This window comes from Halichoerus grypus, chromosome 8 (assembly GCF_964656455.1).
Source record: "Halichoerus grypus chromosome 8, mHalGry1.hap1.1, whole genome shotgun sequence".
In the NCBI taxonomy this organism is placed as follows: domain Eukaryota; kingdom Metazoa; phylum Chordata; class Mammalia; order Carnivora; family Phocidae; genus Halichoerus; species Halichoerus grypus.
The window spans coordinates 40358893-40374687 of NC_135719.1; the positions used below are offsets into that span (position 1 = coordinate 40358893).

Consider the following 15795-nt stretch of genomic DNA (forward strand, 5'->3'; position numbering starts at 1 on the left):
CTTCATTTCTGCTCAGGTCATGATCTTGGGGTCGTGAGATTGAGTCCCATGTCTGGCTCACACTCAGTGCGGAGTCTGCTTGAGATTCTCGCCCTCTGCCCCTCCCCCCGCTCACCCTTTTTCTGTCTCTCTCTCTCAAATAAATAGAATCTTAAAAAAATCATTCCGTTCGCGGTGGACATTTAAACAATTTCCATTTTTTACTTTCTCAAATAGTGCTACATCCTAGTGCTTGTATCCTAGTGCACATATGTTAGAATTTGAAGTGGAGACCAAGAAATGAAATCACTGGGTCAAAGAATGTGTGTATTTTACATTTTAAATAAATAAATAAATACATATATACATATATATATGTATATATATTCTTTTAATTTTTGTTTTAAGTAGGCTCCACACCCAACATGGGGCATGAACTCAGGACCCTGAGATCACAAGCCGCACGCTCCACCAACTGAGCCGGCCAAGTGTCCCTGAATGTTACATTTTAATGGAGAATGCCATCTCACTCTCTACAGCCACAGGCTGTATATACTAGAGTACTCTTTTTCTTTCTTTTTTCTTTCCTTTTAAGATTTTTTAATTTTTTTGAGAGAGCACGTGAGCGGGGGCAAGGGCAGAGGGAGAGAGGGATTCTTAAGCAGGCTCCATGCCCAGCCTGAGCCCAGTGCAGGGCTTAATCTCATGACCCTGAGATCATGACCCTGAGCAAAATCCAGAATCTGATACTCAACTGACTGAGCCACCCAGGCTCCCCTAGGGTGCACTTCTATAGGAGCATTTATTTCCCCATCCTTAGTTAACACTGGGTATTATCAAACTTCTTTATTTTGGCCATTTGGGTGGCTAGAAAATTACATTATTCTGATTCATATTTCCCCGTTCTCTATCATTGCCCATTTCTGTTTCCTTTTCTGTGTATTGCTTATTCATATCTTTCACCCTGTGTTTGGGAGGGATGTATAGTTCTTTTTATGTACTTTTAAAAATAGGGTTTTCTCTGGTGTAGTTTCTCTGAAATTGATTGGACTTCCCCTGTATCCTTCAGTGGCCACCTGAGTGTCACTTCAGTGACATGAAATCATTCTCAGCTCACCGAGGAGCAATTGTTTATTCCCGTAGTATACTGCCCATGTCTCTAGAATGTACCTTGGTAGTTACCTTAGTTGTAATGTAAATATAGCTGTTTATATTTCTGTTTCCTTTACTAAATTGGGCTCCTCCGAGCTAGAAACTGTGTTGTCTTCTAAAGGTACCTGATAAATAATAGACATTCAGTGACCATATGTTGAATGAATGAAGTATAGGATATTAGTGAAGGAGATATGTAGAAAGAGGGTCCAAATAGTAGAGGATCCTCAGCCATACTAAGTAAAAGTTTGAACTTTCCGAATGTGGTTGGTGAGTGGTGAAGCATTTTTAAGGACTATCCCACTGGATTTGAGCTTTCAGGAAGATCAGTTTGGTAGCACTGAGTAAGGAGGAGTGGAGGAACCAGAGGTGTGTTTACAACTGGAGGCAGTTACCATTTGGGTGATGGATGTGGGCAGTCAAATAATGAGGCTAGTCAAGACTTGGGGGAGTGGTTGCAGAGATGCGATAACCAGGGTAAACGCATGGTTAAGGGCCTAACAAGACAGGTGACAGGTGAGATTAAGTTCAGTTTTAAGTAGAAAGGAGACGGTCTTCTCAGTATCACTTTAAAGACTGATTTCCTTAAGCAGTAGGATAAATCTTGACACTGTAGGTCATCCTAGATCGGGTGGGGAGGAGCAAACTCCTAGGGACAGTTTTTTAAAGTCTATTTTGGAAGTAACTGTGTTTGTATTTATGTTGTATGTATTATGTTCTTGTCATGTTTTAAATTTTACTAGCAGGTAGGAATTTTTAAAGCTTCTCTGAAAGAACACTTGGAATCAGAACTGGCTTCTGGTCCTGTTTACTTACTGACTCAGTGGACTTGAGAAGTGAGAACTCTGATTTTTAGGTTTTTCCCTGTGTAAAATGAAGAAGGTTGAAATAGATGATTCTCAAGCTTCCTTGTAAAATGATCTTCTCCATGTGATTTGGACAGTGATCTTATCTGCAGTAAGCCATTAGGATAAGGACATTGAAAATCTTGGGATTCCGACAGGGGAGGTCCCATGTGCCACCACCATTTGATAGTTTTTTATGCAAAGCATGACTTGTTTTTTGCCTCTAATCAGTGTATTGCTTTTAAATAGGAATTTTTTAAAAAATCATAACAAATGTTAGAAATCAGAATTTTGAGAACTTCAAATATGGTTGATACCATTACAGCAGATCACTTCGTTAATACGTGGATGCTTTGTGTTCTTTACACCACGGTGTGTATGATGGCTTGGGGTAGTCTTTTTATTTTATTTTAAGATTTTATTTTTAAGTAATCTCTACACCTAATATGAGGCTCAAACTTGCAGTCCAGAGATCGACTATCACATGCTCTACGACTGAGCCAGCCAGGTGCCCCCTTGGGTGGTCATCTTTATGGCGGTAGAATTGATTGCTGCTCTGTGTTGGGTTTGATGTTTTCTGCTTCACTTTAGTATAAGAAGTTCCTTTTCCTTTTCCTTCTTTATTTCCTTTTCTTCTCTTTTTTCTTTCATGCTTAACGTTTTTGTATTAAGTTCCAAAAATGGGATTATTGGGTAAAATGGCATTGACATTTTATGGTTCTGGCTTTATGCTATATTTCTTTCCAATGAACAAAATAAGTTTAAAACACTCTTACATTGATTATTGCTTCAGCTAATACAAGAGGTACGAAACATGAAATGGTACTTTTTGCTCTAACCTTTCATTGTGCTGGTAGCAAGATTGGACTTTTGCCTTTTTTATCACCTGTCTCCTAAACTTTGGAGTACCTGCCTCATCTCTTCAATTAGAGTGAAGTTTTATAACTTTATTGCCTCCCTACCTCCCAACCCTTGAGTAACTAGGTTATAGGTTTGGAAGAGATGGTCTTTTGTTTACATCCTGGTTTCTTATTTGCAGCTTATGTTTATTCAGAGCCAGGGCCAGGTTCAGCTGACCATTGAGCTCCTGGACACGGAAGAGGAGAACTCCGATGACCCTGTAGAAGCAGAGGTATGGACAAGTATATTGCAGAAACTGTGTGCTTAGAGAGCAGTCCTATCCTGAGAATCTGCCTCGTGATAGTCTTCTAGAAGGCCAAGACAGCCTCAGGCATGTTAAGGGTCAGAACCTGATGCTTAAAGTACAGGCCATTCCAGCCATGTGTTCAGCGGAAGGGAAGGGCTGTCTAGTGGTAGATATTTAGGGTTGATGGCAATCTCATTTAGCCGTCAGTAGAGCCATCTCTCAGGACATTTCATGGTTGGCAACTTTCCTGTTTTTCTTCTAAAGTATAAGAAACAACAAATGAGGTACCATCTGCCCGGTATCATCTTGATTTTGTGTCATGTTTACTTTTTATTGGGATAGATGAAGCCAGGAGTTGTCAACCCCACAGAGTGGATAGAGTGAGTTGGTTATCATAGCTAGGCTTAGCAGGTAATGTTAATGAGAGACGCAAGCCATGTGTATGATGTTGAGGGGCTATGGAAGGGAGATTGTTGTTCTGTGGGAATATTGGCTCCTGGTTGCCAAATCTTGGGGAAAAAAATTTATGAGATTCCAGAAATCCAGATTTTAATGTGAAAGATACTGATTTTCACACATTTGCCACTGTATGTTTTCTTCTTTAACAACACCCTCTGTGGGGAAATAAAACTTGTCAGTGAGCCAGTCTCTACCCATTTATGACTTCTGATAACTTTAAAGTATCTCAGACAAACTTAGGGTTTTGTTACCTAACAGGAATTTAAAGCTGTGTGTCAATACCAAGTAACAGCATGTCATTATGGAAAGATATTTTTGATGTTAAAATTTAATAAGAGTTTCTGAAGTTTAGTCCTTGAATTTGCTAGACTACCTGAGAAGGATGGAGTCCAGTTTTTGTACTCTCTCTCCACCCCCGTTTTGTATTTATAATCCTAGCGTTGGTCAGACTATGTGGAACGATACATGAATTCTGATACTACCTCTCCTGAGCTTCGTGAGCACCTGGCACGGAAACCAGTATTTCTCCCAAGGTGAGTGACCTGAGTCACATATTGGCAGTATATACTTGCACAGGGTTGAGGAACAGAAAGTTAAATGACTTTCAGATCCTTGGTTTTCGCTTACTCAGTTCGTTGTTCTGTCTGCTGAAGAGCAAGGACACTGAGGACACTAATTCAAGGTTTCTATGGCTGTTCTACCATGAGCTTACCTGGAACATGTGCCCCAAAGCATCAGAGAAGTGAGAGCTTTAGAGAATCAACAGTAACTTTCCTGTGTTGGAGAGGAGTGTGTGGCGGAGTCTCCAAACCTTGATGATTCATGAGGAAGACTCACAGGACTCAGCATGTAGTCATACTCACAGTGATGATTTACAGTGAAAGAATACAGAGCTAAATCAATATGGGGAGAAGGCGTCTGTGACAAAGTCAGAGGAAACCAGGTGCAAGCTTCCAGGAGTCCTCTTCTATTGCAGCCACATGGGACGCTCTTAATTCCTCCAAGCAACAAATGATGACAGTATGTTTGAAACACTGTCTACCAGGGAAGCTCATTAGGAGACTCAGTGCCAGGGTTTTTTATTGGGTGATAGTCATGTAGGCACTGTCTGCCTAGCATGTAACAAAATTCCAGACTCCCAGAAAGAAAGCAGGTTTTCAGATGAAACCACATATTTGTGTGAACAGTTTAGGTACAGTGAGCCACTTTTATTGCTTAGGGAATGGTGGAAACTCTCCCCAAATCCAAGATTCCAGAACCCAGCCAAGTGACAACCTTGAAAGCAGACCTTTCAAAAGATAGCAGTCTTACCAAAAATAATAAGATACCTAGGAATAAATGTAACCAAAGAGGTGAAAGACCTATACTCTGAAAACTATAAAACATTGATGATGGAAATTGAAGAAGACAACGAAGTAGGAACACATTCCATGCTCATGGATTGTAAGAAGAAATATAATGTCTACACTACCTGATGCAATCTACACATTTAATGCAATCCCTATCAAAATACCACCAGCATTTTTCACAGACCTAGAACAAATAATCCTAAAATTAGTATGGAATCACAAAAGACCCTGATAGCCAAACAATCTTGAAAAAGAAAAGAAAAGCTGGAGGTATCACAACTCCAGACTTGAAGTTATATTACAAAGCTGTAGTAATCAAAACAGTATGGTACTGGCACAAAAACAGACACGTAGATCAATAGAACAGAATAGAAAACCCAGCAATAAACCCATGATTTTATGGTCAAATAATTAAGCAGGAAAGAATATCCAATGGGAAAAAGACAGTCTCTTCAATAAATGGTGTTGGGAAAACTGGTCAGCTACATGCAAAAGAATGAAACTGGACCGCTTTTACACTATATACAAAAGTAAATTCAAAATGGATTTTAAAAGACCTACATGTGAGACCTGAAACCATAAAAATCCTAGAAGAGAACTCAAGCAGTAATTTCTGTGACTCTGCTGTAGCAACATTTTTCTAGATAAGTTTCCTGAGGCAAGGGAAACAAAAACTCTTGGGACTACATCAAAATAAAAAGCTCTGCACAGCAAAGGAAATAATCAAAACTAAAAGGCAACCTACAGAATGGGAGAAGATATTTGCAAATGACATATCTGATAAAGGGTTAGTATCCAAAATATATAAAGTACTTAACACAACTCAACACCCCCCAAAAACAAATAATCCAATTAAAAATGGGCAGGGGGTGCCTGGGTGGCTCAGTCGGTGAAGCGTCTGGCTCTACACTCAGCAGGGAGTCTGCTTGAGATTTTCTCTCTCCTTCTGCCCTTGTGCGCCCCCCCCCCCCCCCGCATGGGTGCACTCGCTTGCTTGCTCGTTTGCTCTTCCTCTCTCTCTCAAATAAATCTTTAAAAAAAACAAAACAAAAACGGGCAGAAGACACGAACACACATTGCTCCAAAGAAGATCTATAGGTTGCTGACAGGTAATAATGAAAAGATGCTTAACATCACTGATCATCAGGGAAATGCAAATCAAAACTACAATGAGATGTTGCCTTACACCTGTCAGAATGGCTAACATTAAAAAAACACAAGAAACATAATGCTGGCAAGGATGTGGGAAAAAAGGCACAACCTCTTGCACTGTTGGTGGGAATGCAAACTGGTGCAGCTACTGCAGAAAACAGTATGGAGGTTTCTCAAAAAGTTAAAAATAGAACTGCCCTGTGATCCAGGAATTGCTCTACTGGGTATTTACCCAAAGAATACAAAAACACTAGGTCAAAGGGATACATGCACCCCTATGTTTAGAGCAGCATTATCTACAGTAGCCAAGATATGGAAGCAGCCTAAGTGTCCACCAATAGATAAATGGATAAAGAAGATGTGGTATACGTATATATACAATGGAATATTATTCAGCCATAAGAAGGAATGAAATCTTGCCATTTGCAACAACATGGGTGGAGCTAGAGGGTATTATAGAGTATAAGCTAAGTGAAATAAGTCAGAGAAAGACAAATACCATATGAATTCACTCATATGTGGAATTTAAGAAATAAACCAGCCACAGGGGGGAAAGAAGAGAGAGACAAACCAAGAAACAGACTCATTTAACTAGAGAACAAACTGATGGTCACCAGAGGAGGTGGGTGGGGGAGGGGGTGACATAGGTGATGGGGATTAAGGAGGACACTTGTCGAGATGAGCACTGGCTGATGTATGGAAGTGTTGAATCACTATATTGTACATCTGCAGCTAATACAACACTGTGTGTTAACTATATTAGAATTACATTTTTAAAAAATAATAAAGTAGAGCTCTCTTTTGAAGATAATAGGAAAAACTCACAAAAGATAGTCTTAGGTCTGCTATATTCACTTCACAGAATTTTTAAAATTTCCTCCCTATTTATGGGCAGTGTGTTGTTGGTCCTGTATCTGAGGATGAAAACGGAGTTTCAAAAGTAGAAAAGAGGTTTTGCTGTAGTAGAGTCGCTTTCTTCCTTCCCAGAAGCTCATATGTGAAATCCCACGTCTTACATTTCTAGAAAGGTATTATCCCAATAAAGATGGTCCCCCACTTAGGATAGTTTGACTATTGATTTTTAGACTTTACAGTGATACAAAAGTAAGAGACACTCACTAGAAACCATTTTGAATTTGGAATTGGGTCTTTTCCCAGGCTAGTGATCTGTGGTATGACCCTCTTGCGATGCTGGGCAGGGGCCCCAACTCCTGGTCAGCCTTATGAGCACAAGGGTCAAGAACTGACACACTTAGCACCGTTCTGTACCCATACGGCCACTTCGTTTTCATTTTCCAGACAGTAGTCAATAAATTATATGACATATGCAACACTTTATTACAAAATAGACTTTGTGTTAGATGATCTTGCCCAGTTGTAGGCTAAAGTGTGTTCTGAGCACTTTAAAGTGGGCTAGACTAAGCTGTGATGTTCATTCAGTAGGTTAGGTTTATAAAATGCACTTTTGACTTACAATATTTTTAACTTCTTATCAGGATGTAACCCCTAAGTCAAGGAAGATCTGTGTTGTTGTTACTATTAGACTGAGTTCTAGTCAGAACATGAAAAGGGGGTGTGTGAGCAGAAGGGTCTTGCCAGCTTCCTCATTCCTTGGTTCATTTGGCAGACTTCGAGCAGCTGCTCTGTGCCAGGCCTCTCTTCAACAAAACAGACTTCGTCTCCAGGTTTATGAACTAGTACAGTAAACGTATCCTGTATTTCTCCCCAGGTTGGCCAAGTTTTTGAAAGATTTATAACCTGTGTTGTAGAGGGTGTGGGCTAGGAAAGCACTTTCATATTCTGTGGGGAAAATATAAATTGATACAATCATTCTGGGGCCAGGGCAATTAAAATGTATGGGAACTTTACCCTACAGCTTTGGTTTCTAATAATTTGCCTTACAGCTATTATAGCTGAGGTTCTCAGTCTTTTTGGCCTTGAGACCCCTTATATTCTTAGAGACTGAATATTTCAAAAAGCTTTTGTTTATGTGGATTATATCAGGTAGCATTTTTTTAAAGATTTATTTGGGGGGGCATGAGTGGGGGAGGGGCAGAGGGAGAGGAAGAGAATCTCAAGCAGACTCCCCGCTGAGCGCAGAGCCCTGGGCCTGGCCTCCCGGGCTCAATCTCATGACCCTGAGATCATGACCTGAGCCAAAACCAAGAGTCCCGACACTCAACCAACTGAGCTACCCAGGCGCCCCTTCATTGTTGGTTTTTTGTTTTTTTTTTAAGATTTTATTTATTTATTTGACAGAGAGAGACACAGAGAGGGAACACAAGCAGGGGGGAGTGGGAGAGGGAGAAGCAGGCTTCCTGCTGAGCAGGGAGCCCGATGTGGGACTCGATCCCAGGACCCTGGGATCATGACCTGAGCCAAAGGCAGACACTTAACAACTGAGCCACCCAGGTGCCCCATTGTTCATTTTTTGAGAAAATAGCTACCAGCACATACTCCAGGATGGCTAGTCCATTGTTCTTTCAGGTAAAAAAAGTGATCCATTTGCCACTCAGGCAGTGCTCGAGTGCTTCCCTTTAAGAATCCTATAGTGTTTTGGCACACGAGGGTGCTGTATGTGTAGTTCCCATTTTCCCACATAGCATATTAAAAGGATGTGAACTAAGGGGCTGGGATTTGAAAAATATGTTACTGCTTCATCAAGGATGTGTGTTTTTTTGTTTTTTTTTTTTAAAGATTTTATTTATTTGACAGAGATAGAGTGAGAACAAGTAGGCAGAGAGGCAGGCAGAGAGAGAGGGAGAAGCAGGCTCCCTGCCGAGCAGGGAGCCTGATGCGGGGCTCGATCCCAGGACCCTGGGATCATGACCTGAGCCAAAGGCAGCTGCTTAACTGACTGAGCCACCCAGGCGCCCCTCAAGGATGTGTGTTTTTGTTGTTGTTGTTTTTAAGTTTTATTTTTTTAGGGATGCTTGGGTGGCTCAGTCAGTTAAGTGTCTGCCTTCAGCCCGGGTTCCTGGGATCGAGTCCCGCATTGGGCTCCCTGCTCAGCGGGGGACCTGCTTCTCCCTCTGCCTGCCACTCCCCCTGCTTGTGTTCTCTCTCTCTGGCAAATAAAATCTTTAAAAAAAAAAAAAAAGATTTTTTTATTTGAGAGAGAGAGAGCATGGGGAGGGGGTGGAAGGAGAGGGAGAGAGAAACTTAGACACTTCGTTGATCACGGAGCCCATCATAGGGCTCAATCTCACAACTCTGAGATCATGACCTGAGCTGAAACCAAGAGTTGGACACTTAACCGACTGCGCCACCCAGACGTCCCCATCATGGACATTCTTAAGTGAAACCAGCTTTTTTTTTTTTTTAAGATTTTACTTATTTATTTGAGAGAGAGAGCATGAGCAGGGGGAGGGGCAGAGGGAGAAGCAGACTCCCCACTGAGCTCGATCCCAGGACCCCGGGATCATGACGTGAGCCAAAGGCAGACACTTAACTGACTGAGCTACACAGGCGTCCCCCAGCTTTCCTCTTTTAATTGCCAGAGCATGGCCAGAGAAGAATATAAAGGTTTCTAAGGACAGTTTGGTGCCACCAGCATTTTTATTCACCATTACTTTTGCACTGCCAGTGTAAATGTTAACATAGGAAAATAAGTTTTCTATATATGTTTCAGTATTACGGTGTTTTAGTATTATTATGAAAATAGTTTTGATCTCACACATCTCCTGAAGAGAGTCTTGGGGGCCCCCAAGGGTCTTTGGACCAAAGAACTGCTGTCCTGAAGAAATACATGTATACAAAGATATTCACTGAAGCAATCTTTTTTCATAGCAAAGTATTAGAAACAATATAATTGTCTGGCTGACAAGCTTTCTTCTAATTGCTTTTGGAGAGAATTCAGCTCTAAATACCTGCCAGGGCATCCATTGATGTGAATTGTCTTCTTAACTGTGTAGGTAGAATACAGGAGTTATGTACCATCTTTGCGGGGGGATTGAAAAAATAGGCAAGGGCGCCTGGGTGGCTCAGTTGGTTAAGCGACTGCCTTCGGCTCAGGTCATGATCCCGGAGTCCCTGGATCGAGTCCCGCATCGGGCTCCCTGCTCGGCAGGGAGTCTGCTTCTCCCTCTGACCCTCCCCCCTCTCATGTGCTCTCTCTCATTCTCTCTCTCTCAAATAAATAAATAAAATCTTTTAAAAAAAGAAAAAGAAAAAATAGGCAAATAATCATCTTTGCTCCGTGGTTCAGGTGAGGAGCCCTGATTGATTCCTATTAAGGAATGGTTCAATTAAGGCATGTTACTCTGCAGCAATTCAAGAGAATGTGACAAGTCTTTGGTGAAATGAAAGAAATCTTCACATTAAGTGAAAAGTGGAGAATAATAAAATCTTTATAGTATGATCCTGTTTTGTCTTTAAAAGCATCCCAAAGCAGAACTATAGTGAGTGATTACGTATGTGAATTCAGAGAGGCTTAGAAGGTTTAAAATCAAAACTATCAGTGGCTACCTCTGCCAAGGCACATGGGATTCGGAGAATCTGGGGTAAGAGATGGTTAAAGATTTCTACTTTATATTCTATGTATTTCTGCATTTGAAACTTTTTTTTTTTTTAACAATGAAACCATTGGAGATATATGTAACTGAAATTGTGGTAACTGCTATAAAGGCATACGAGAAGGAGAACCCCTTTGAGGGGACTCATAGGAATCCGCATCTGGAGGAGCTCTGATCCTGCAGGGCTTCTCTGCTTTGTAGGAATCTGAGGCGGATCCGGAAATGTCAGCGTGGTCGAGAACAGCAGGAAAAGGAAGGGAAGGAAGGAAACAGCAAGAAGACCATGGAGAATGTGGATAGCCTGGATAAACTGGAGTGTAGATTCAAGTTGAATTCCTACAAGATGGTGTATGTGATCAAGTCAGAGGACTACATGTATCGGAGAACTGCCTTGCTCCGGGCTCATCAGGTAAGAACCGGTCACTGGAATTTCTCCATACCTCTCCCTCCCCTGCCAGGCCCAGGCCTACTGCAGAGGTTCCTGACTGTTTCTCTCCCTTTACGAGAACCACCTCTTGGATTTGAGAATTGTTGAGTAAACAGGTGTGTTCTGTTAAAGATGTCAGAACAAAGGTCCACAGACTGTGTGCCTTAAACAACAGAAATTTATTGTCCTACAATTCTGGAGGCTAAAAGTCAAAAATTGAAGTGTGGCAGAGTTGGTTTGAACCAGGGCTGTGAGGGAGAATCTTTTCCATGCCTCTCCTCGCACCTGGTGTTTTGCTGGCAGTCTTTGGCCTTCCTTGGCATGCAGGTCTCCGCCTTCATCTTCTTCACGTTGCGTTTTCCCTGTGTGCCTGCGTCCAGTGTCCCCCTTTTAAAGGGGGGCCGGTCATACCGGACTCTAGGTCCACCCTGCTACAGTCTGACTGCATCTTAATTGATTACATCTGCTACAACTTTATTTCTAAGGTCACATTCTGAGGTACTTGGGGGAGGACTTCAGCACAATGATTTGCAGGGGACACAGTTCAACCCACAAAAGCCATGACACCTCAGCGAAGCTACTCCCAGCTTTTGCATTTCAGGTGGTATTGCTTATGAATTCTCTTTGTTCTCACATGCTGTCTCAACTGTGAAAGCTTCTTGGGGCAGTTTTATAGCAGGATTGTACCAGGCCTTGGGGACAACCAGGAAGGAGAGAAACTAGGTGAAGTGATTGTGGGGAGCTGGCATTCAGGCTCTGTTTGTGTGGTGGGGGAGACCTCCCTTAGGAGGTGACGCTTGAGGTTGGAACAGTGACCAGGATCCAGCCTGGTGAGGAGTTGAGGGTTGGTGCTTTCTAGATGAAGGAAACCAGCAAATGCAATGCCGGAAGGGAGGAAAGGACTCGGCATGTTTGAGAAACTAGAAGCATCAGTGTGGCTTGAGCCAGAGGGAGAGTGGTGTACTTGGAGGGTGGGCAGAGACATCATCACTAGTCTCATAGACCGTGGTTTGGATTTTGTTTGCAGTACATGGGGACATTGTTGACAGGATGGCTTGGACTGCTGTCCATCCCAGTGGGGACGATTTGGGGCATGAAGTTGGAAAGGCAGAGAATGCTCAAAAGATGCTCTTGTCCAAGTGAGATGTGACCGTGACCCAGGCTACCAGGGTGGCAGTGAAATTGTAAGAATTAGATCAAAGGTACAATTTGGAGGTAACAATTGTCAGGATGTGGAAATGATCGGATGTGAGTAGGTAAGAGAAAGTAGAACATCAAGGATGATGCCTGGTCTTTTTGTTTTGTTTTGTTTTTGTTTGTTTCTGCTTGAATAAATGGGCAGTTTAGGGGTATAATCTGTTGATAGGAAGGGGGGTGGGGGCACATCAAGCCTGTGTTTTGAACTGGTGAAGTTTGAAAGGACTAGAGATCATTCAAATAGGAGATGTTGGGTGGGTGGTTTAATAGACTTCTCTCATGATGCTGTGTGTTGTATGTCTGATGCACATTATTTGAGGAGCTGGGTAACACCTAATTCATCTTTGCATCTCCTGCTCTGCCTCACACATAGGCACTGATAAACATTTACTGGATGGGTAGGTGGGAGCATAAACCTCCCCTGAAGGTCTGCCGTGTCCCACGCCCTGCTATGCAGGGTCGGGTAATACCCTGAAGGGAAGGTGGGTTTTGAGCCCTTTGCCTTGATCTGTCTTACTAGGAGTGGATTTCCATGCTGACAGAATGACCTAATAGCTGCAACTCATTGTGTCTCATTCGGGTACATTAGAAGCAGCTGGGCTGCTAGTTTAAAAATGCAGATTGATGAAAACGAGGAAATCTGTATTTTTATCAGGTTCCCTAGTTGATACTAATGAATGCTAAAAATGAGAACTACTAAGCTCGTTCTGCTCAGACCCCATGTTGGCATTTCTTAAGGGGCTTTATGGGTTCCAACTCTACATGCTCTGTGTTCTTAGTCTCTTTCAATTTTCTTCTTTAAACAGAGACTCCTAACTAACCAGTAGTATCAAAGGCTTGACCCCACATCTTTTCCCCTGCTACTTCAGGAGAAAATTAGGCTTTGTATTTGAAGAGGTGTTTTTTGGTTTGTTTTGTTTTGTTCATGGTTGGGTTTTTTTTTCTTGTTCTGTTTTGCAGTCCCATGAACGTGTAAGCAAGCGGCTACATCAGAGGTTCCAGGCCTGGGTAGATAAATGGACCAAGGAGCATGTGCCCCGTGAAATGGCAGCAGAGACCAGCAAGTGGCTCATGGGTGAGGGGCTGGAGGGCCTGGTGCCCTGTACCACCACCTGTGATACAGAGACCCTGCACTTTGTGAGCATTAACAAGTACCGTGTCAAATATGGCACAGTGTTCAAAGCCCCGTAACTGCAAAGCGAGAGCAGATAACTTGAGGGGGGTGTGTGTGGGGAGCGCGTGCACTCACGCACACTGAAGAAACAAGGAAGATGCCTTTCAAGCCTCACTGGGCCTCTCTGGGACATGGCCACCTGATCAGTGTGTGGCTGGTGCAACCTGGCACCAAGTGGGCTACATATAAGGAACGTGGATACCTTACAAAGCCGGAGCTGGAACTTTTCCTAAGGGGTTTGGGGTATTAGCCTGCCCTGGAGGGGAAGGAAATCCATGCAAGCACAGAGACATGCAGCTTGCTTGCACACACCAGCAGAGCCAAGACTGGAGTCTCCTGGGGCCTGACCTTCGATGAAGGAGCCAGATGCTGTTCACACCTTGACTGGATGGGCGTGCACTGACAGACTGGGGAAGGACTCACCGCTCAGATGGATTGTAACTCTGATGGTCACTGCTCCTCTCCTCTCCCCCCAAAAGGAAAAAAAAACTGGATTTGATTTTTTTTTTTTTCTTCCTCCTGGTCACTCGAGCACATCTAGATCACCCATTAGATTTTATCTGGGACCTGCAGTTTGGCTTTGGGATTGATCATCTTGTGGGTTTTTCCTGATGAATCCCTCGCTGCCCACCCTTTACACTCTCCTCTGGTTCTCAGCCTCAGCAAGTTCAAATCCGTCGTCCTTTTTAGCTCCCGTGGAACTGTTTTGTACCTGCTTCTTTACTAGTCTACCCTAGTGCCATCCACCAGCTTTACTCTCTGACACACACACACACACACACACACGCACACACAATTTTAACTTGGTTTTTCTTTTTCTTTTTTTTTGTAAATAATGTACATACTGTCGATTTTTTATTAAAAGAAATATGCTTTGATGTGCTAGCATAACTGCTCTAGCTTCTTGTGTACCATAGTTCTATGTGGCTTCAGATTTAGTACCTATGAACAGATGTACAAGACATTTATTACACTTTTTACCAAAGGGAGTTACCGTTGTAGTACTTTTGTGTAAAACTTGTCTTCCCCCTTGCCCCAACTTTTTTTTTTCCTTTCTTTTTTTCTTTCTCTTTTTCTTCCTTCTTCCTTCTTTCTTTCCTTCTTTCTTCCTTTCTTTTTTTTTGTAAATAAATAAAGCTTGGTTCTTACTTAAGGAATGAACTCTCAACCCAAGTCCCTTGTCCTCACCAGAGAACTATTGTGGAGCAGGGATTTGGGCCACAGTTCCTTACCCTCGGCACAAACAAGAATTTGTTTTAAATAGTTAGCAGCTCATTGCACTTGTCCAAATCAAAATACTCCACAAATTTTTAAAATAGAATACTTGATTCTTTTAGTACATGTTTTTCCCCTTATTTCAACTGTTTGGAAATATTTTCTCTTTGGGTAGTTGTCTGGCTCTTCGGTTTGCATTTCTCTGTGTTGTTTTTCTTATCCTTAACTGGAAATGGGGGTGAACAACTTAAGTACCAAACCAGTATTTGAAAGAAATGTGTACAAGGTGTGTAGTATAAATGGGGTTGGGAGAGAGAAGATTTGCTACATTATTAGCAACTGCAAATGGAATATATATTTTTTTAATTATGTAAATTTAGACCGGCAGACCAGACATTTAAACTGAGTGATTAGGAGTTTTGTATGTCTTCACCCTGGAGTTTCTGAACAAAGACCAACAACCCCTCCCAGTACTCTGGTAGATTTATTCTCCATCAACCATTGCCCTAGTCTCAGTTGTAAAGTAACCAACAGTGTTTGTGTGGTTTTGTTCACTTAAAAACCCCCAACGCTGCCACCAAAGACTACAAATTTGGGGGCTTCTGAAATTTAAAAACACATGGTATAGACTTCTCCAATTTTAGACCTTTTTGTTGCAGGGGGAAAGGAGACTCTGAGCCCCAAAGCGTAGGGGGTGGTAAAAGGGCCTTGTGGGAGGAGATTGTAGGGTGAAGGTGGGGCAGTGCCTGACTTGGAGGTACAGTGATACATATTGAGGGGAAAGATCTTCGGGTTTTCCCAGCAATAGCTCACCTATCCCCCTCTGCTCACTCAAGAAAGGTCATGTTGATTTGGAATTATGGGAGAAATTGATGGGGTCTGGCCAGGGGCAGCCCCAGCTGTTGGCTGTCCTTGCACTGTTACGTCCAGACCTACCTGCCTGCAGGTCAGGATCTGGTTTCAGGGCCAAGTTCAGGAGAAAATGCAACCCATCAGGGCAACCAAAAGAAGAGGGAGCTTCACCTACTGCCAGGGTTTTCACAAGCACCATCTTGATGCCTCCTGCCTTCTGAAAACTGAACTCCCAACTCTAAACTCAACCTGTGTTATAGCAGCGAGTTATCTTTAGTTTAAATCACGTTTGGTATTCTGTACTTAGGTCACCTTTCCCTGTGATTTGCACTT

The 15795-nt window shown here is 42.5% G+C and overlaps 1 protein-coding gene across 5 annotated transcripts in view; it reads left to right on the plus strand.

Annotated features, from left to right (window-relative positions):
- SIN3A (SIN3 transcription regulator family member A) overlaps positions 1 to 14286 on the plus strand; it is a 68229-nt gene extending 53943 nt beyond the window's left edge. For 4 of the 5 annotated variants that reach the window (XM_078079064.1, XM_036081056.2, XM_036081054.2 and 1 more), the window contains exons 18-21: positions 3016 to 3108; positions 4021 to 4115; positions 10799 to 11006; positions 13182 to 14286. In XM_078079064.1, coding sequence (XP_077935190.1) covers positions 3016 to 3108; positions 4021 to 4115; positions 10799 to 11006; positions 13182 to 13412 — 627 coding nt within the window. In that variant the 3' untranslated portion in view covers positions 13413 to 14286. The remainder of the gene's footprint in view (positions 1 to 3015; positions 3109 to 4020; positions 4116 to 10798; positions 11007 to 13181) is intronic. The other variant, XM_078079066.1, reaches the window with a different exon arrangement.
- Positions 14287 to 15795: the final 1509 nt, after the last annotated feature.